A 21,532-nucleotide genomic window follows, 5' to 3' on the forward strand; every position below is an offset into this window, starting at 1 on the left:
TACGCTTATTGACTGTACTGTACCCCATTGTGCTGAACCCCACTTACTGTACCCCACTGTTAGAACTCCCTACACTGTTCAATAAGAAGAACCCCCCCATCATTGTCTATTGTAAACACCCTATACACCCCATCCCATCCTATTTCATTGTTAAATTCCCACCACTTCCTTTTTCCTTTAATAAAGAAATTAAATGGCACCCCACCTGTGTGGTAATTGCTCCCCAAGATCTCATATACCTGCAGGCAGGGACAGAACCAAGGTTGTCCCCTACAACCATTTCTTCTATGAGGTCCTCACTACTCACCAAAACCAAATCTAAAATGGCATCCCTTCTTGTTGGTTCTTCAACTACTCGGTTGAAGTAGAAATCCAGTTTGTCATTTCGACCATCAGGAGGAGTCCACGCAGAATTCTTCTTCTTGTAGTGTTGGTAGGAGGGTTCCTGTGGGTCAATGCGCTGTTCAGTGGTGTCTTGAAAATATTCCTGGAGTCGGAGGTGATGAAAGTAGGCTTCCAGGTCACTGCAGATCTCTATCATGTGTGTGGAGGGGGTGGGGCAGAAAGTTAAATGGCCATTTGGTGGAAGCATGTTGTAAGGGTGATATATGGGCAGCTCTTTTCAGAAATATCCACTAGATGGCAGCATATATTTAATATTAATAATGGAGGTGGTGCAAGTACATTATAAGAGGCAATCTTCTTGGACAGGCATCTCCCAAAAATGTAAGATGCTCTTTAATCACGATCTCAAATATTTTCCATAATGGATTATTAGACTTCGAAAAAGATGCAATTATACAAGTCACACTGTACAAGTCTCATTGGGCATTGTTAGCTACAAAGCTTTGGAGCCACAAAATGAACCACGTGGGAGAAAGGTTGAAGCGGGACCTTATAAAAAAGTTTGAAGACTGAATATAAATATGAGGCAGCATTTATACTTTTTAAATCAAAGGGGAAGCTCATTTTCCAAAGGTGGATCAAATGTACCTGCTCATTCCTTCCGCTAACTGCAGGTCTCTTCACTGAGAAAACCCAGTTTCTGCAAAAACAGGAGAGACGGAAACTCAGCTGAGGATCCTGAATTCTGGCAGCCAAGACCTGAGAAATAGAAGCTCATCGCTTCAAGCTTGGACTGTGCTGTCATTACAGGTGAGCACCATCTTTCTAACTGTATTTCTATACCACCACCAGACAGGGGCATGAATGTGCTTTGTGAATATTAGAGGGACGAGGCAGGCGAGGTCATATCTTATATTGCACCAGCTTCTGTTGATGAACAAGGGAAGCTTTTCAGCTACACAAAGCTCTTCTTCTAATGAATATAAGTAGTTTTATGCTCACCTTCCCACAGCCGTGCCAGTCAGGATTCATAGCACCATTTCACAGAGATGGAGCTTGAGATCCATGTCTTGTGACATGTCCTCAGTTGGGGATCTGCCCTGATGACACAAATGGAGCTACCTGATTTACATCAGCTGAGAATCTGGCTTACAGTGTGCCCCAATGGGGTGGCGAATGCTGATAGAGTCTTACTAGCCCAGATGACACATGCCAGATTGTTGCTAGAGACTGAATTCAGGGACAAGGTCTTCCCCCCAGTGCCTTTCTTGTTCTTGTGCTATCATCCCACAATCATTATTGTGTGAGGAGGATCACTGTCCAGTTACGGTTTAACATCAGCCTGGCTTTTGTCCCTTCCTAACATCCACCTTCCAAAGAGCTGTATTTATTTATTGCTACATAGTGAACATTGGGAAACAGAAAAAGCATTGCCAGTCCCTCACCACGTCACCATCACCGCCACAGGGATGAGGGGACAATTTACGCCACTTCATAAATTTATGGCATAAAGTGATCTCTTGTGAGGGGGGGGCGGGAATTATTTCTTCTCTTAAAGGACACTGAAAAGCTGAATATACCAGGAAACATTGTTAGATTAATTTCCATTAATTCTAACAGAAGATCGATGCCTAAGGAAAATAGGCTGCACTTGAAATCTCAGTTCAACATTTCAGTTGATGTATTTATTGATTTTGACTCCTAAGTCATGGCATGATTCTGGCAATTGCCAGAAGTGAAATACTGCATTAAAGCATCATTGTTACACTTTTGAATGTCACTAGATGGGATACAATAGTAGATAAAGAAAGAGTCTGACCTGTTGTATCAATATTCGGCTACCAGAGAAATGGACTGTTGAGTTAGTCATTGCTCTGATATGGGAGAGGGTGCTCTACATGGATACAAAAGATCTGTTCTCGAACTGAGACTCCTTATACTTTGACTGAAGTCAACATTTAGCATTAAAATTTCAGCTGGTAGCCAGGAGTGGGTGGAGAGTTTCTGAATATTTGTGGAATTAATTCAAAAGACTTGATTACCTTTCAGCTCTATGTTCTTCTAATTCAATTGTACAGTTTGCTTTCTTCTTCGTAGACTCAACCTATGGCTGACAGAAACCAGAGAAACCAAACTGCTGTCACAGAATTTATCCTCCTGGGATTCGGGAATCTCCCTGACATGCAAATTCCTCTCTTCCTGATGTTCCTAGTGATCTACATGGCAACTGTGGCCGGGAACATGCTCATCACTGCACTAATTATGGCTAATCATCACCTTCACACCCCTATGTACTTCTTCCTGGGGAACTTGTCCTGCTTGGAGACCTGCTACACCTCCACCGTCCTGCCCAGGGTGCTAGTCAGTCTCCTGACTGGGGACAAAACCATCTCATTCAATGGTTGTTTCTCACAACTGTATTTCTTTTCTGCTCTGATATGTACAGAATGCTGTCTCCTAGCAGCAATGTCTTATGATCGGTATTTAGCGATATGTAAACCTCTGCACTATTCAACTCTTATGAATAACAGGTTTTGCCTCCAGTTGGCTGCTGGGTCATGGTTAAGTGCTTGTTTGGCTATTACAATTTTTGTCTTATTCCTATCACAGTTAACATTCTGTGGCCCAAATGAAATAAACCATTTCTATTGTGATCCCATCCCACTGATGGAACTCTCCTGCAGTGACCCACACCTGAGCATATTGGTGGATTTCATACTAGCCTGTGTATTCACCTTGCCTCCATTCCTACTAACCTTGATGTCCTATGTGTTTATCCTTGCCAACATCCTGAGAATCCCATCCATCACCAGGAGACAAAGGCCTTTTCTACCTGCTCCTCCCACTCACTATGGTGACAATTTTCTATGGAACCATGATGATTTTCCACATGCTACCAAAACGTGATACACTCAGAGATCTGAAGAAAGTGCTGTCTCTTTGCTTCACAGTCCTAACTCCCCTGCTAAACCCCCTCATCTACAGCCTGAGAAACAGAGAGGTCAAGGAAGCCTTAAGCAAAGCAGTCAGTAAATGTGTCCTTTCACAAAAAACATGCAGAAATTCTGAGACAATAAAGGAGCCTGAGATTTTGAAACTGCCTGGGTGATTGAAGCAATGAGCCTGTGATGCACTGTACCTCAAAGTAGCACCCTGTAACTCCCATATTCGTCTTTGTATATAGTTGTGCTATTTCATAAAAAGCATGCCTTGTAAGGTATATATGTAAAATCATGATCTGCTGAAACTCATTCTTCTGTTAAAATATGTATATCATCACTGTATACATCATTATCAAATTTTGTTATATGGTTGTTATTGAAATATATTAGAAGCCTGGGTGTCAGACACTGTTAGTTCTCCACTCACAACATAGGAGGTGACCTGCACCCAGGCGGGTGTTAAACAAATATCACCAACCATTGACCAGCAGGGGAATTGTAAACAAGAAATTCACAAATCTGTAAGAGACAGTTGTGCAGGCACCACACAATGGTAATTGCTGAACTCTATGACTCAACAAGGCCTAGCAGGACATGTCTGGGCCAGTATTTTTCCAGGGACATGAATTGAGAGTATAAAATAAGGGACAGTGGCTTCATGAGACCACCTCTCTCCTCCCCAACCTATCTGGAGGCAATAAGAATGCTGCAAAGACAAAGACTTTGAACTGGGGAGGTTGGTCCCAGGCTGGGAAGGGAATTCAGCCTGTGTATGGAGAACTGTAACCTGGCTACAACATCCAAAAGGGTGTGGAAAGCTTTTTGATTCAAATCCTAGTGAATCTGATGAAGTTTAGGATTTACAGTGTGTGTTTACTTTTTATTTCCTAGGCATAAAGTTCAGAGATAGATTTTAAATTATTGTAAGTGTTAGGTAACTATTTTTCTGTATTTAATAAACTTAGTTTAATGTTTAATTTTAAACAGTGAGTTGCCTCTAGAGGAGCCCAAGGGGTAATGTGTAACTGTCTCAGGTTACTGGGTTGGGGATCAAGCCAGTTTTGTGTTGTATTATTGGAAAGGAACCCTTAGATATTGAACCCGGCTCTGTAGCTGCTGACTCCAACTGGGAGAAGGGTAACATAAGGAATCAATACTTCACTTCGGGCAATGTTCCAGACACACCCTTGGATCCCTGACCAGGAGTATTCTATCTGCTACCTAAGATCCATAAACCTTTAAACTGTAGACACCCCATCATCTCAGGCATTGGCACTCTTATAGCATTATTATCTCACTATTTGGACTCTTTCCTCAGACCCTATGCTACCAGCACTCCTAGCTATCGTCGAGACACCACTGACTTCCTGAAAACACCATCCTGCCCATCATGGATGTAGCAGCTCTTCATACCAATATTCAATACAAGGATGGACTACAAGCTGTCAAGAACAGTATCCCTGACATGCCCATGGCACACCTGGTGGCTGAGTTTCATAACTTTGTCCTCACCCACAACCATTTCAGATTTGGGGACAACTTATACCTTCAAGTCAGCGTCACTGCTATGGGTAGCTGCATGGCCCCACAGTATGCCAACATTTTTATGGCTGACTTAGAAGAACGCTTCCTCAGCTTTCGTCCCTTAGCGCCCCTCCTCCACTTGCATTACATTGATGACATCTTCATCATATGGACCCACAGGAAGAGGCCCTTGAAGAATGCCACCTGGATTTCAACATTTTCCACCCCACCATCAACCTTAGCCTGGACCAGTCCACACAAGAGATCCACTTCCTGGACACTGCTGTACAAATAAGTGATAGTCACATAAACCACCCTATACTGGAAACCTGCTTACTCCTATATTACCTACATGCCTCCAGCTTCTATCCAGGACACATCACATGATCGATTGTCCACAGCCAAGCCCTAAGTTGCAACTGAATTTGTGCCAATCCCTCAGACAGAAACAAACACCTACAAGATCTTAAAACTACAATACCACCTGAGAAAGTGAGGAAACAAACTGCCAGAGTGAGGTGAGTACCCAGAAATCACCTACTATAAGACAGGCTCAACAAGGAAAATAAGAGAACACCACTAACCATCACGTACAGCCCCAGCTAAAACCTCTCCAGCACGTCATCAACCATCTACAACCTATCCTGGAAACCCGTTCCCTCACTCTCACAGACCTTGGTAGACAGGCCAGTCCTCGTTTACAAACAGCCCCCCAACCTGAAGCAAATACTCACTAGCCACTACACACCACACCACAGAAACACCAACCCAGGAACCAATCCCTGTAGCAAACCTCGTTGCCTACTCTGTCCCCATATCTACTCTAGTGACATCTTCTTAGGACCCAATCACATGATGAGCCACACCATCAGGGGCTCATTCACGTGTACATCTACTAATGTAATATATGCCATTATGTGCCAGCAATGACCCTCTGCAATGTACATTGGCCAAACAGCTCAGTTTCTACGTAAAAGAATAAATGAATACAGATCAGACATCAAGAATGGTAACATACAAAAACCAGTAGGAGAACACTTCAATAACCCTGGATATTCAATAAGAGATTTAAAAGTAGCCATCCTGCAACAAAAAAACTTCAAAAACAGACTTCAAAGAGAAATTGCAGAGCTATAAATTATTTGCAAACTTAACACCATTAATTTTGGGCTTGAACAGGAACTGGGAGTGGTTGGCTCATTACAAAAGCAATTTTCCCTCTCTGGGTATTGACACTTCCTCATCAATTATTGAGAGTGGATCACATCCATCCTCATTGAATTGGCCTTGTCAACACTAGTTCACACCACCCACACCTGTAAGGTAACTCCCTTCTCTTCATGTGCCAGTATATTCGTGCTTGTACCTATACATTTCACTCCATGTATCTGAAGAAGTGGTTTTTTACCCACAAAAGCTTATGTCCAAATAAATCTGTTAGTTTTTAAGGTGCCACTGGACTCCTTATTGTTTTTGTGGAAACAGACTAACACGGCTACCCCTCTGACATTTAACAGTATAACTTTCCTATTATCGTGTTGGTTTCTGAAATCTGTTGGTCACTAGTCAATATTTCTGACACCCCCTCCCGTTCCCTCTACTCTGCTGCCATCTAGTGGTGATTTCCCAGCATGACAGTATAACGATGCTGGGTCTGGCGGAACTTAACTGAGAGTGCCAGTTCAGGACAAATTGCTTAAAGCAGGGTAGTTACAGCCCAAGGCTGGGGTTTTTCCACCTGTAAGGCAAACCAAACCAGCCAGATAAGATCAAGTCACTGGAGTACATCCCCAGCTGGGATGGGTCATTCAGTCCTTTGTTCAGAGCTTCTGTTTGTAGCAAAGTCCCTCCAGAGGTAAGAAGCAGGATTGAAGAGCAGATGGAGATAAGGCATCAGCCTTTTACAGTCTTTTCCAGGTGTAAGAACACCTCTTTGTTCTTACTGTGGAAAATTACAGCAAAATGGAGTCTGGAGTCACATGGGCAAGTTCCTGCATACTTTGCTGAGTTACAAGGCATATCTGCCTTCTCTCAATGGGTCAATTGTATAGCTGATTGTCCTTAGTGGGCCATCAAGCAGGCTAGGCAGAGCTAACACCAGCTTGTCTGGGATGTCTCCCAGAAGCATAGCATAAGTTTGGAATACAGACTGTATAGAGCCAATATTCATAACTTCAATTACAAAATTGAGACACACATATAGACAGCATAATCACAACCAGCAAACCATAACCTTGTCTTAGACACCTCATTTGACCCCCTTTATACAAGATTTGGTGACACTACAGGACCTTGCAACCTTGTTCTATATAGTCCCAGTTCAAATAAATAACATTACAGACAGTCTGGATTATTAGTGGATTAATGGATTATTCTATCGCTGCCTCTTTCCAGTTCTTCGCCCATGTCACCTTCTGTCCATTACTTAGAAAACTGCTCACTTCTGACTCTACAACATCTGCTACTATCCATAGTTCATTATATACATAGATGTCCTTATCTCTTCAGGGTCCTTCCCTCACCACGTATAGACCATTAAACAGCTTCATCTCCCTTTTCTCTTCCCTCAGATGGTCATTTGACAACATAATTTCTCCTGTCTTACCCTTCTGCTTTGGCTGCTATTGGTTGCCTATTGGTCAGAAGGGCTGCAACTTTCTCATTCCTCTGCCCTCTAGTGACCCTAGGGAGCATAATCTCATCTCTTCTCATTTCTTACCAACTGTTAGGTGTGCACTGCTCCAAATTAAAGCCACTGAGAACCAAATCGTACAACAGCATGTTTGCAAGACTGGTGGCTACAACAGCACCTACAACAGCAGCAGGTCTCAGAGGTTCAGCGGGGGTTTCCCATCAATAGACAGAATTTCTGTTTCCAATGGAAATGCATAGATTGAACCTACCGAAATAGAATCCCAGTGGCTCTTCAGGCTGAGATTCTCAGAGGCGTCTAAGGTTGTTAAATGCCCAACTCTCATATCAGAAGGATTTGGATGCATAACTCCATTAGGGCCCTTGAAAAATCCTTCCCAGAGTGCTGAAGTCCTTCTGTTCTCACCAGTGCTCACCTCCCCTGCCTCTGGCCATGCCCTGACATGCTCCCAGAGACTGAGCCAGCACTGCCATTTGGGCATCACAGGAATTCTGCCTGTTGGTAGGTGAGAGCTGCTTCATCTCACCATAGGTTGCTTCACACCCCAAGGGGAGGGTCCTAAGTGCAGCGGAGCTGTCTAAGGCACATAAGACTGGCTAGGCATTGCGCGCTGAGAACTACCCCTCTCGGGACAGGTGCTTGTTGCAGTCAGTTTTGGGGATGCTCAACGTAATGACATAGCAAAATCTGTGAGAGTGAGGGATCATCTTTCCACATATCTATTCAAGTGACACCATCATAGTACTTAATCACATCAGCCACACTATCAGGGGTTCGTTCACCTGCACATCTACCAATGTGATATATGCCATCATGGGCCAGGAATGCCCCTCTGCCACATACATTGACCAAACCAGACAGTTTCTACACAAAAGAATAAATGGACACAAATCTGACATCAGGAATCATAACATTCAAAAAACAAGTTGGGAGAACACTTCAACGTCTCTAGTCACTTAGTAACAAACTTAAAGGTGGCAATTTTGCAACAGAAAAGCTTCAGAAACAGAGTTCATTGAGAAACTGCTGAAATGGAATTAATTTGAAAACTAGATGCCATTAACTTGGGCTTGAGTACAGACTGGGAGTGGCTGGGTCATTACACAAATTGAATCTATTTTCCCATGATAAGTATCCTCACACCTTCTTGTCAACTGTCTGAAATTGTCTTACTGCATGTTTCATTCTATGCATCTCATGAAGTGGGCTGTAGTCCAGAAAAGCTTATGCTCAAATAAATGTATTAGTCTCTCAGTTGCTGCAAGTACTCCCGTTCTTTTTTCAAAAGTTTCTGTTATTCACCAACAGGAGTTGGTGCAATATAAGATATTAGCTCACCCACCATGTCCCTCTTATATTCATAAAGGACATTCATGGAGTTATAGAAATGCAGTCAGGCAGATGATGCTCACCTGTAACCAAAGCACAGCCCAAGCTTGAAGAGATGAGCTCTTATTTCTTAGGGTTTGTCAGCTGAGGTTCTTGTCTCTCCTATTTCTTCTTCAAAAACTGGGTTTACTCAGTGAAGGGACCTGGAGTTACCTGAAGGGATGAGTAGGTGCATTTGATCTACCTTTGGAAAATGAGGTTCTCGTTGGATTTACAAAATGTAAATCCTCTTTCATATTTGTATTCGGTCTTCACGGTTTTTGGTATAGTCCCACTTCAACCTTTCTGTTGACGGTCTGTTATAATGTACTTGCCCTACCCCTTTATTCATATTCAATCTATGCCACCACCTAGTGGCCCTTTTTCTAGTATAACTTTCCCATTGTATTGGCTACTAAAATATTTTGGTCACTACTCAGTATTTCTGACACCCCCTCTCAGTTCCTCTCCTCTGGAGCTAGTCACAGCTGGGCTTAGTCCAGGTAAGAGCTCTAACGCTGTTCCTGGTGAAGTGTCCATAGGTCAATGCTGGGGCCTGGCTGTTTGCATCTGGTCTGTGTGAGCGCAGTGAAGGTGGTGGATTCAGAGCCTTCCAGAGGATTCACAGGGCCTAGGGCATTGGTGGTGGGAGGCCCCTGTTTTGGTGGTAATTTGATGGCGGGAGATCCTTCTGCCCTGGAGCGGAAGGACTCCTCGCCGCCGAAGACCTAGAGCGAAGAAGAAGCTCTGGGGACCCCTCCCCTATGAGAGTTTTCCAGAGCACCCGGAGCGAGTGAAGGACCCCCACTCCACGGGCCCCGAAAAACTCTCATGGGGGCCACTGCAAGGCCCAGGGCAAATTGCCCCACTTGCCCTTGCTCTGGGTGGCCCTGGGTGGATTTGCAGATGCATATAATGGCAACAAGCACAATATCAGTGGTGGCAGATTTCCCAGGCTTACTTCCCTATCTCTGCTGTCCCAGGAGTTAGTATTTTTATTGTCCAAACATTTATTTAGATCAGAAATGGCTTTTTTAATGGAAATAAAAAATTGGTTAAAATTGTCTCCACTCTGCCTGGTACCCAGTTAGAAAGTCTATGATGGGACCATGGTTATGGCCACCTCCCTCCCTGGTTAAAAGAACACTGACCTGAACTCTGTGTGGCTTCTCCATTGTGTCCTTAGGGACATAAGAAATGACTTGTAACTACAAGCATGATGAAGTCATCCTGTCACGGATACATATGTCCAGTGCTCTTGAACAGCTCTGGAAGAGTCCCTGGGAGAACCCCTTTAGGTTGTCAGCCCCCTTAGGGTCACACTCTCACTAGGGTAGGCCTCTTGGCTTAACCGCCTCCTGAAACGTAATGTAGCTGCCTTCAGCACCCCTGCTCCTCACTGTGAGCTCCCCTCAGCGAGTCCACCTGAATTGGACACGTGGAGAAGACTTGCACACCCAAAGGGGACAATGAACCCCCGACTTCCTAACTCTGGAGTGACTTTCAGCCAGGCTTGTAAAAGCAGGAGGGTTTATGAGATGTCTGGAACACAGCGCAGAAATTCTTTCATTAACACAGAGAATGAAAAGTTACATTTGGGTCAGTCCCAAAACCCAAAGCTCTGTGACCCCTCTGTAGTCCCAATATAGAAGTTTCTCCCTGCCTCCAGCAACCCACACTTAAGAATCCCACCTGGCCCCTCCCCAGTCCTTTGTCCACCAGCTTGTCACACCCAGCTGGTTTCCTGCTAAGGGTGGGCCATCCAGGGTCATTTGTTGCTAGGAGGCAAATGTCCTGGCAATTGCAGTGGCAATTGTGTTCTGGAAGTCTCCATGGCCATGGATACCCAGACCCCAGACAGCTAGGCATCAGTCATACCTATGTCTCTGAGTCTCTGCAAAGCGTAAACAGTTCTTTCTCCCATCTAATTAAATATGCACACTATAGGGGACACTGAGGCACACACAATATTCATATGAAACATTAAGAAAAATTGCCATTTCATCTGAATTTGATAACAAGACTTCATTATCTAACATACAGAAACAATGATCAGGACATGGACACAGCGAGGGACCACAAAAACTGTCTTAGTAACTCTGTGCAGATCATCTCCAATTCTTTTTCATTTTAGTGCTCAGATTTTTCAATGGGACTTTTCAACTTAATTTTAATGGGGGCTGATTGCTTAAATCACCCAGGCAGCTTTGAAAACCTCAGACTAAGTTATTATCTCGGAGTCTCTGCATGTTTTGTGAAAGCTACATTTACTGACTGCTTTGCACAAGGCTTCCTTGACCTTTCTGTTTCTCAGGCTGTAAATGAGGGGGTTTACCAGGGGAGTTAGGACCGTGTAGCAAAGAGAAAACACTTTTTTCAGGTCTTTAAATTTATCACATTTTGGTAGCATGTAGACAATCATTATTGTGCCATAGAAAATTGTCACCACAATGAGGTGAGAGGAGCAGGTAGAAAAGGCTTTCTGCCTCCCAGCGGTGGAAGGGATTTTCAGGATGGTGGCAATGATACACACATAGGACGTCAGGGTTAGTAGGAATGGAGGCAGAGTGAATACACAGATTAGTATGAAATCCATCAATATGATCAGGTGTGTGTCACTGCAGGAGAGTTTTATCAATGGAATGGGGTCACAATAGAAGTGGTCAATTTCATTCTGGCCACAGAATATTAATGATGACATGAATAATATAAAGATGGTAGTAGCCAAACAACCATTTAACCATGCTCCAGCAGCCAACTGGAGGCAAAACCTGTTATTCATAAGAGTTGAATAATGCAGGGGTTTACATATTGCTAAATACCGATCATAAGACATCACTGCTAGGAGACAGCATTCTGTAGCTGCCAGTAAACCAAAAAAATACATTTGTGTGAAACAGCCACTGAATGAGATGGTTCTATCCCCAGTCAGCAGACTGGCCAGTAATCTGAGCAGGAAGGTCGAGGTGTAGCAGGTCTCCAAGTAGGACAAGTTCCCCAGGAAGAAGTACATGGGGGTGTGAAGGTGCTGATCTGTCACAACAAGCACCACGATGAGCGTATTCCCAACTGTGGTTGCAATATAGATCACTAGGAACATTAGAAAAAGAAGAATTTGCAGGTCAGGGAGATCCCCGAATCCCAGGAGGATAAATTCTGTGATGATCGTTTGGTTTCTCCATTCGGTGTCTGTCATGGGTTGAGTCTAGGAACAAAAAAACAAGCTGGGCAATTGAATTGGAAGAATACAGCATGAAAAGTTAATCAAGTCTTGTGAATTAATACCATCAATAATCAGAATATTCCCTTCCTTTCCCGGTTACAGGTTGAAATTTTCAGGCAGATGTAGACTTTAGAGCAAAGTGCCAGGAGTCTCAATCGGAGGACAGAAGATTGGTATCCCTGTAGACCTCCCTCTGCCATATCAGAGCAATGACTCGTATAACAGCCCATATCTCTGGTAGAGAACTGGTCTGATCTGTCATATCAGTATTGGGTTATCTATTATATCGCACCTTGTGATATACCAGAGCTGAACAACTAAAATCTTCTACTCAGATTTTTCAATGCAATCTAGTGTCAATAGGCACCAATCTCATAAGAATTAATGGAAATTAATCTATCCATATGTAATGATGAGTACTCTGGCGGGACACAACTGAGAGTATCAATTCATGAAAAATTGCTTAGAGCAGGGCAATTACAGCCCAAAACTGGAATTCCTTTACTAAGGCACAGCAAACCAGCCAAACAGAGAAGACTTTGGTTTTACCCTACTGGCTGACCGTAAATCACACAAGCAATTCCCTTAGACACTCCAGTTTCCCAGTATCAACACCAGCACCGCTCCTCATGGGGATGCCTCATTATGAGAATCAATATCCCAGTAAAAGAAGAATGGTTCTTCCGATCTCAAAGGACCAAGCCCCAGACCCAGGTCAATATACAAATCAGATCTTACCCACAAATCACATTGTTGCCAATCCTTTAGAATCTAAAATCTAATGGCAAACTTCTTGGTTCAGGCTTTTAGCAGTGATGGATTAAACTGCAGATTCAAATCAAGTCTCTCAAGTACATCCACTGCTTGGATGGGTCATTCAGTCCTTCGTTTAGAGCTTCAGTTTGTAGAAAAGTTCCTCCAGAGCAGGGGTCTCAAAGTCTCAGTCCACTGGCTATCTGTGGCTAGAGAACCTCCCCACTTCTGCCCGTAGAGGAGAGACGCAGGCAGACACGTTGCCAGGATTCTCACCTACAAGCGCCGCTCCCTCTGGAGCTCCCATTGTCTGGGGGAGAGGGACAGAGAAACCAGGCAGAGTCAGCATAGAAGACGGGTTCTCAAACTTTTGTACTGGTGACCTTTTTCATACAGCAAGCATCTGAGTATGACCCCCCTCATAAATTAAAAAAAGTTTTAATATATTTAACATCATTATAAATGCTGGAGGAAAAGCGGGGTTTGGGGTGGAGGCTGACACCTCGCAACCCCTCCCATGTAATAACCTTGTGACTCCCTGAGGGGTCCCGACCCCCAGTTTGAGAACCCCTGGCATAGAGGCAGCATCCCTTTTTTCCACAATGAATACAAGTAAAAATACCGAACACAACTATCTGATGCACGCCTTGCTGCAATCCTGAAGGTTTCAACTGCTCAGTCACTGAGGCCAAACATTAACAAACTGACAGAACTGAAGCATTGCCACGTGTCTGGCAAACACTAAAAGCTCTCTGGGAGGTGAAGAATTGTATAAAGTTGTATGACAGTTTAATTTAATATAAAATTTTTGTTTTCTGAACACTATCTTCAGTAACATTATTGGTCCGTTGGAAGGATTTGAGGACTGGCACTGGCCTTAAGGTAAATTGAGTTTGAGACCCCTGCTCCAGAGGTTAGAAGCAGGATTGAAAACAAAATGTAGATGATGCAGCTGCCTTTTATAGTCCTTTTGCCATGTGGCTGGTGCTTCCTTTGTCTCAAATACAAGCTACCCAGCACATGGCACGGAAAAACCTGAGTTCTGTTCATAGGCATGTCCCTGCATGCCTAGCTGAGTCACAAGGTGTATCTGCCCTTTCTCAGAGAGTTAATTGTATAGCTGATGGTCCTCAATGGGCCATCAAGCAGGCTAGGCAGTGCTGATGCCAAATTGTCTGGGGTGTCACCCAGAAGCATAGCACAAGTTTGAAATGCAAACAGTATAGAGACAGTACTTATAGCTTTAAATACAAAAAATGATGCATACATACAGATAGTATAATCATAACTAGCAAATCATAACCTCCTCAGAGACACCATACTTAATCTCATTTTGACAAGATTTGGTGCCACTACAGGATCTTGGTTTCAGTAATGGTCTACACGGTCACACTTTGTGTCAATAACGTCACATCCCCAATGTAAAATTGATGCAGGAAGGAATGACACAAACATCATTGACTGCATCCCAAGAGCTCCCGATCCTTGGTTCTGTCTTACTATAGCTAGTATTGGATTAGAAGTCATATCAGTGTAAAACAGAAATAGTTTATCAAAATCATGTTGAATAACATGACTGAATCGCTTTACAAACTCAAGGTAAAACTTGGTTAGAACAACAGTGGACTCTATCTGCTCTTGTTCCTATATGTCTCATGTGATCTTGCCAAGATCTAAAGAACATAGCTACTTTATCCATACAAGCTTCGGCAAATGTTTGGAACTCAATTAACATTAAGTTAATGTAGATATTAATGTTGTTCCTAGTACAGGAGTCTTGGAATTTTGCTATGAAAGCAATGTTAGTGTGCCTCAGTTTCCCTTTTCATTCAGCACATAAGAGCTGGAATGTCTTTTCTCCTGTGAAAAGTTACAAGACTATACTGTTCAACATCAGCATTACAAGGTCTTTTAACATAAAGTGCATTCTTATGCATAACTCTTAACATATTCAAGAGATTTTCCAAAAGATTAGGCACATTGTATGTTTTTACAATGTTTGGTATTAGCAACACATTAATTACAAAAATCACCATTAGCAATAACAACAAATCCATTGCAAGTGTACATATACAAGCATTTTTGTTATGCCATGCTTTTTGTTTAATACCATTAGCATGATAAAGTTTTTTTCTTTTCTTCCTGTTCTGAGCTTTCTTGCTTAACAGAATTCACTGGCTGTTTGGGTGCAGTCTCTTTGCTAACAGCTATTAGCAAGTCTTTCATCTCCCTGCTAGCCAGGTAATTTGCATTAACAGTGACAGGAGCCTGTTCACCAGTTTTCAGATGCTTAACTGCTACCAGTTCCAAGGCTGGACCCTGTCTTAAAGAGAATTACCTTTTGCTCCTCATGTGGATTCCTACCCAATCCTCTTTTAGGCAAACTGCAAGATTTCATAGTCGAAAGGTTAGAAGCCTTGTCCTTCCCTTTGCCACACACAAGCTCAGGAATCTTTTCCTTCTTCCTACAAGTTTTCAAACTGTCAGTTAGTAACACAATCAAAGCACCTTTATGCTCGCCTGGTGCCCCAGCTAGGGTATCACTCTGATCAGACAGAGTTGCTACACCATTCTCCAGCCACATATTACCAACAGGCAAAATACAAGCACCAACATTGTCTGGTCTCTGGGATTTTGCTAGAACACTGACTGGATACAACCTAGTTACAGTGTCATTCTTCCTAGCAGAAACAAATTTAGGACCATTCCCTTCCTGGGCTTTAGTTGAATCCAGAACCAACTCTGAGACAACTGCAGTACCCTCAACCATCACAGGCTGAAAGGCACCTTCTGTCTGCTCCACAGACAAAGAAGAGCTGGAGAAGCGTACTTCCACTTTTTCATGTTCTCTGTATGTATAAATATCATCTGTCTGTGTGTTGCATCCTATGCATCCGAAGAAGTGAGTTGTGGCCCACAAAAGCTTATGCTGAAATAAATTTGTTAGTTACTAAGGTGCCACAAGTACTCCTGTTCTTTTTGCAGATACAGACTAACACGGCTGCTGCTCTGAAACCTCTACTTTAACAGACACACAGCTTGGGATTTAATTTCCCTTGTCCCAGCACACAGGGCTGTTCACAGACAATTGCTTGGAGTCTGGGGTAGCGCCCCCCCCATAGGCAAAACCAGGCTGATGTGAAATCATAACTGGGGAATGACCCTCCACGCTCCATAATGAGTGTGTGATGATAATACAGGAACAAGAAAGGCATTGGAGGGGGGCGGGGGCAGATGCTGTCCCTGAACTCAGAGTCTAGAAACAATCTGGCCTGTGTGATCTGGGCTAGTAAGACTCTGTCACCACTTCCCAACCCCATTGGGGCACACTGTGCCAGATCCTCAGCTGATGTGAATCAACATAGCTCCATTTGTGTCAGTGGCGCCGATCCTCAACTGAGGGCCTGTCAAAAGGCGTGGATCTCACACTCCATCTCTATTCTATGGTGCTATAAATGCCGACTGACATTGCTCTGGGAAGGAGAAGCTAAAAGAGTAAATATTCACCTGCAGAACAGCTCTGTGTAGCTCAAAACCTTCTCTCATTCACCAACAGATGTTTATCCAATAGAAGCGATTACCTCACCCCTCATGTCCCTCTCATATTCACAAAGCACATTCATGTGTCTGTTTGGAAGGTGGTTAGAAATGCAGTCAGGAAAATGGTGCTCACCTGTAACCACAGCACAGCCCAAGCTTGAAGCAATGAGCTCTTATTTATCAGTGTTTGGCCTCCAGGACTCAGGATCCTCAGCTGAGGTTCTTCTCTCTCCTCTTTCTGCAGAAGCTGGATTTTCTCAGTAGGCAGACCTGCATCTCCTTGAATGGATGAGAAGCTGTCACAATCTGTCTTAGAACATGCTCCTCCCTCTCCATTTACAAAGTGCAGAGATGTCCTCATACTTGTATCCTTCTCCATGGAAAGCTACGTCTCCCTTGATTCCTCCTCTGACGGGGCTGAGCCTGGGGAGTTAGTGCTTTTTTTTAATGTGCAAACAGTACAAACAACTGTCCTGGTGCAACCAACCTCCCCCAGCCAGAAGAATTTCCTTTCTGCTTTATAAGATCATAGCTCTGCATGGCTGAAATCTAATGCAGCGCCCATGGAGTGCATGACTGTGCAGAGACTGATTCTACTCGGCCATCTTTTCTTATGTCAATTGTTCTACTGAAGGCAAATACAAGCGTAAAAATGGCTAAGATGATCAGGCCTGCCAGACTGGGTTCTGAAGCCACATAGTTTAACACATACACAGGAAACTGAATGTAAAGCAGATTTAATCCATAGTTTGCAAATTAAAAATCTGGATGAAAGAATCTCCCCCTACCCCCCCAAGGAAATATTTCTCTTAAGGATCTTTATAATTGCTAATTAGAAATGTTTATTTAACAATACTCTCACCCTTCTGCTGAGCCGTAGCAGAACTCAGCATCTTGTAAATTAGTTTCTGTGACACCTCGAGGGAACACCCGTCACCCTCATGTTCATCCTTATAATATGATTGTCTGGCATCCATTGCAAAGCTTGTCATGTAGCACTGATCATCATTGCTATAGTAATGTACTGGCTGTAATTTCATGTATATAGTTATTAGACTAAAATGTGCTTAAAACAAGTCCAGACAAAATGCTCTGGGAGCAGAGGGGCAGTTCACACCTCATCAGGTTGTGTATGGGACAAATCCAGCCCAGCCTAAGACTATCTGACTCTGAAGGTTGGGGGGAACCAAGAGAGAGAAAGAACCTTATAAAAGGGAGAGATGTTTGCCATGTTCTCTCTCTCAGTCATTTGAGCATTGGCCTGTTAAGCCCAGGGTTGTGAGGTCAACCCTTGAGGGGGCCACTTAGGGATTTGGGGCAAAACCAGCACTTGGTCCTGCTGTTGATGGCAGGGGGCTAGACTCAATGACCTTTCAGGGTCCCTTCCAGTTCTATAAGATAGGTATATCTCCATATATTATTTTTTTCACCTCCATCTATACACACCACCATCAAGTGACTAAAGCGCTGATCAAAGGAAAGATCCTGGCATAAGGACAAACAGCCAGCCTGTAGTGAGAAGCATCTAAGTTATAAGGGTCCTGAGAGTGTTAAGATGAGCTTAGAATGCATTTTGCTGTCATTTCTTTTGGTAACTTATCTTAACTTTTTGGCTATAGCTTATAATCACGTAAAATCTATCTTTTATGTTTATCCTCCGCAAGGAGTTGGTCTGAAGTGTTTGGTAAATTTGCTCAGGTGGCAAAGGCTGTGCATGTCTACTTTCCCTCGAAGTAAGTGGTGAATCAATCAATACATTGGCATTGTTCTGTCCAAGTTGGTATATCCCTGAGGTACAAGGCTGGGATCTGGAGGGATCTGGTGGGATCCAGTTGGTGTCTTTCTCTGTGAGATTCATGAGTGTCTGTGGGAGCATTCATGAAATCTAGCTGGGTAGGGGCTCCACCTGCTGCTGGACTAAGTGATAACAGCACCTGGAGGGGTTTGCTTCTTGTCACTAGCAGAGCATTGTGACAGACACCCCAGGTTAGTGTGTACAGGGGGCAGAGCAGGTCTCACAGTTCCAGGTTATACCCTGAGAAACCACCTAGACCGTCACATTTTCCCACTGGAGGAGAATCCAGTGATGTGGTCTCTTAGTGTAACTTGTTTATTTACACTATATAGACACATCCTGGAACAGAGGTGGCCAAAGACAACAATCAGAGTCTCCCATTTTTTAAGGGATCTCAGACTGTACACCAGGAGGAGGACTAGTGTGCAAAGACCTTTCCCTCCCACAATACTTTCAGCCTAGGACACTGAGGGTAAAAACTGCATCATTACCAGCGAGTGGGAGCTGGGCAAAGCAGGGTACTTCTCTGTATGACCTCTCTGACGAGTGTTGCTGTGCTTCTTTCTAATACTATTGCATCATGTGTTTACATATTTTTAATGCAACAGCCCTCTGCTCTGTATCCTAATAACTATTGCAATAACTTTTCTACAGATCCATTGTCATTGCTAGTATGTGCCCTACGGGTTGTCTGACCATTCTGTGTGTTGGATTCTCATTTTTGAGAGGTTCCTGCCTCTTCCAAAGGAACAGAAAATAAATAGTTTGAAATGGGAAAGGAAATGTCCTGCCTTCTCAGCCTTGAGGCCCCTGGGATTATGCACAGTGACCACTTTTTTGGGTCCACCTTGTTTTAAAGTAAACTTCTTAGGTTTTCTGATCTCTTTGATTTGGCCAATGTTCATCCCAAGTGGCACTGAGGAGTTCTCAAAACTGTACCTGCAAAAGTGCCAGAGAGATTGTAGAGATGATAGTTTGGAAAGAGTTTTCCATAAATGTGTCCTTTTATAGTCAGCACTTTTTGAGACCCTGCCTGGTGACAGAATGGAACCTGGACATTTGGAGGCTGGCTAACTAATCTCCCCAATCCCTGTTCTTACTGACTCAAGAGAGATGGAGCGGGACACTGTATTTGAACTTGCACCCTAATTGAAATATCTGAGGTGTGAAAAGCAGCACTAAATACTGAGTCACTGCACAGGGGTTGTTCTAAGGTAACTAACCTATGGGCATGTCACGATTATTATTAAACTTCTAAGCATCACCGTTTGAGCCAAAAATTCAAAAGATCATAATTTTTTTTTAAGTACATCAGAAGCAGGAAGCCTGCTAAACAACCAGTAGGGCCCCTGGATGATCAAGATACAAAAGGAGCACTTAAAGATGATAAAGTCATTGTGGAGAAACTCAATGAATTCTTTGCTTCAGTCTTTATGGCTGAGGATGTTAGGGAAATTCCCAAACCTGAGCCGGCTTTTGTAGGTGACAAATCTGAGGAATTATCACAGACTGACGTGTCACTTGATGAGGTTTTGGAATTAATTCATAAACTTAACAGTAATAAGTCACCGGGACCAGATGGCATTCACCCAAAAGTTCTGAAAGAACTCAAATGAGAGGTTCCAGAACTATTAACTATGGTTTGTAACCTGTCCTTTAAATTGGCTTCTGTACTCAATAACTGGAAGATAGCTAATATAATGCCAATATTTAAAAAGGGCTCTAGAGGTGATACCAGCAATTACAGTAAGTTTAAGGTCAATACCGGGCAAATTAGTTGAAACAATAGTAAAGAATAAAATTGTCAGACACATGGAAGAACATAAATTGTTGGACAAAAGTCTACATGGTTTCTGTAAAGGGAAATCGCATCTTACTAATCTAATAGAGTTCTTTGAAGTGGTCAACAAACATGTGGACAAGGGGGATCCAGTGTACTTAGATTTCCACAAAGCCTTTGATAAGTCCCTCACCAAAGGTTCTTACGTAAATTACATTGTTATGGGATAAGAGAGAATGTCCTTCTATGGATGAGAACTGGTTAAAAAACAGGGAACAAAGAGTCGGAATAAATAGTAAATTCTCAGAATGGAGAGGGGTAACTAGTGGTGTTCTCCAAGAGTCAGTCCTAGGACCAATCCTATTCAACTTATTTATAAATGATCTGGAGAAAGGGGTAAAAAGTGAGGTGGCAAAGTTTGTAGATGATATTAAACTGTTCAAGATAGTTAAGACCAAAGCAGACTGTGAAGAACTTCAAAAAGATCTCACAAAACTAAGTGATTGGGCAAGAAAATGGCAAGTAAAATTTAATGTGGATAAATGTAAAGTAATGCACACTGGAAAAAAATAACCCCAAATATACATACAACATGATGAGGAATAATTTAGCTACAACTAATCAGGAAAAACATCTTGAAGTCATGACAGATAGTTCTCTGAAGACGTCCACGCAGTGTGTAGCGCCAGTCAAAAAAGCAAGCAGGATGTTAGGAATCATTAAAAAGTGGATAGAGAATAAGATGAAGAATATCTTATTGCCCTTATATAAATCCATAGTATGCCCACATCTTGAATACTGTGTACAGACAGGACCGGCGCTAGTGTTTTTAGTGCCCTGGGCGCATGGCCATTTTGCTGCCCCGTGCACTGGTCCCGCTGCTCAGGTCCAGGCTCCGGTGGAGCTGCTGCAGCTGTGCCTGCGGGAGGCCCACCGGAGCCGCTGGACCAGCGGACCATCCGCAGGAATGCCTGTGGCAGCTCCACTGGAGCCACGGGACCAGGGGACCCTCCGCAGGCACGACTGCGGCAGGTCCACCAGAGCCGCCTGCTTCCCCCCCGGGCAAAATGCCTCCTCCCAATAATCCTGGCGCCCAGGCGATTGCCTAGGCCACCTAAATGGAAGCACCGGCCCTGCGAACAGATGTGGTCTCCTCATGTCAAAAAAGAGATGCTGGCATTAGAAAAGATTCAGAGAAGGACAACTAAAATGATTAGGGGTTTGGAATGGGTCCTGTATGAGGAGAGATTAAAGAGCCTAGGACTTTTCAGTTTGGAAAAGAGGAGACTAAGGGGGATATGATAGAGGTATATAAAATAATGAGTGATGTGCAGAAAGTAAATAAGGAAAAGTTGTTTAGTTGTTCCCATAATACAAGAACTAGTGTTTACTAAATCAAATTAATGGGTAGCAGGTTTAAAACAAATAAAAGGAAGTTCTTCACACAGCGCACAATCAACTTATGGAACTCTGCCTGAGGAGGTTGTGAAGGCTGGGACTGTGCACTGGAATGGGTTACCTAGGGAGGTGGTGGAAATCTCCTTCCTTAGAGGTTTTTAAGGTCAGGCTTGACAAAGCCCTGGCTAGGATGATTTTGTTGGGAATTGGT

The 21,532-nt window shown here is 43.3% G+C and overlaps 1 protein-coding gene and 1 pseudogene across 1 annotated transcript; one reads left to right on the forward strand and one right to left on the reverse strand.

The window, feature by feature from the left end:
* The first annotated feature begins 2,544 nt into the window (after positions 1–2,544).
* LOC127033182 (olfactory receptor 6B1-like) lies at positions 2,545–3,454 on the forward strand. The gene is given in 3 exon segments (XM_050920975.1): positions 2,545–3,160; positions 3,163–3,189; positions 3,192–3,454. Coding segments are annotated over 3 exon segments (903 nt in total). The 5' UTR covers positions 2,545–2,547.
* Positions 3,455–11,061: 7,607 nt separating this feature from the next.
* Positions 11,062–12,028, reverse strand: LOC127032824 (olfactory receptor 2AP1-like; annotated as a pseudogene).
* Between the last annotated feature and the right edge of the window lie 9,504 nt (positions 12,029–21,532).

This window comes from Gopherus flavomarginatus, chromosome 12 (genome assembly GCF_025201925.1).
Source record: "Gopherus flavomarginatus isolate rGopFla2 chromosome 12, rGopFla2.mat.asm, whole genome shotgun sequence".
Classification (NCBI taxonomy): Eukaryota; Metazoa; Chordata; order Testudines; family Testudinidae; genus Gopherus; species Gopherus flavomarginatus.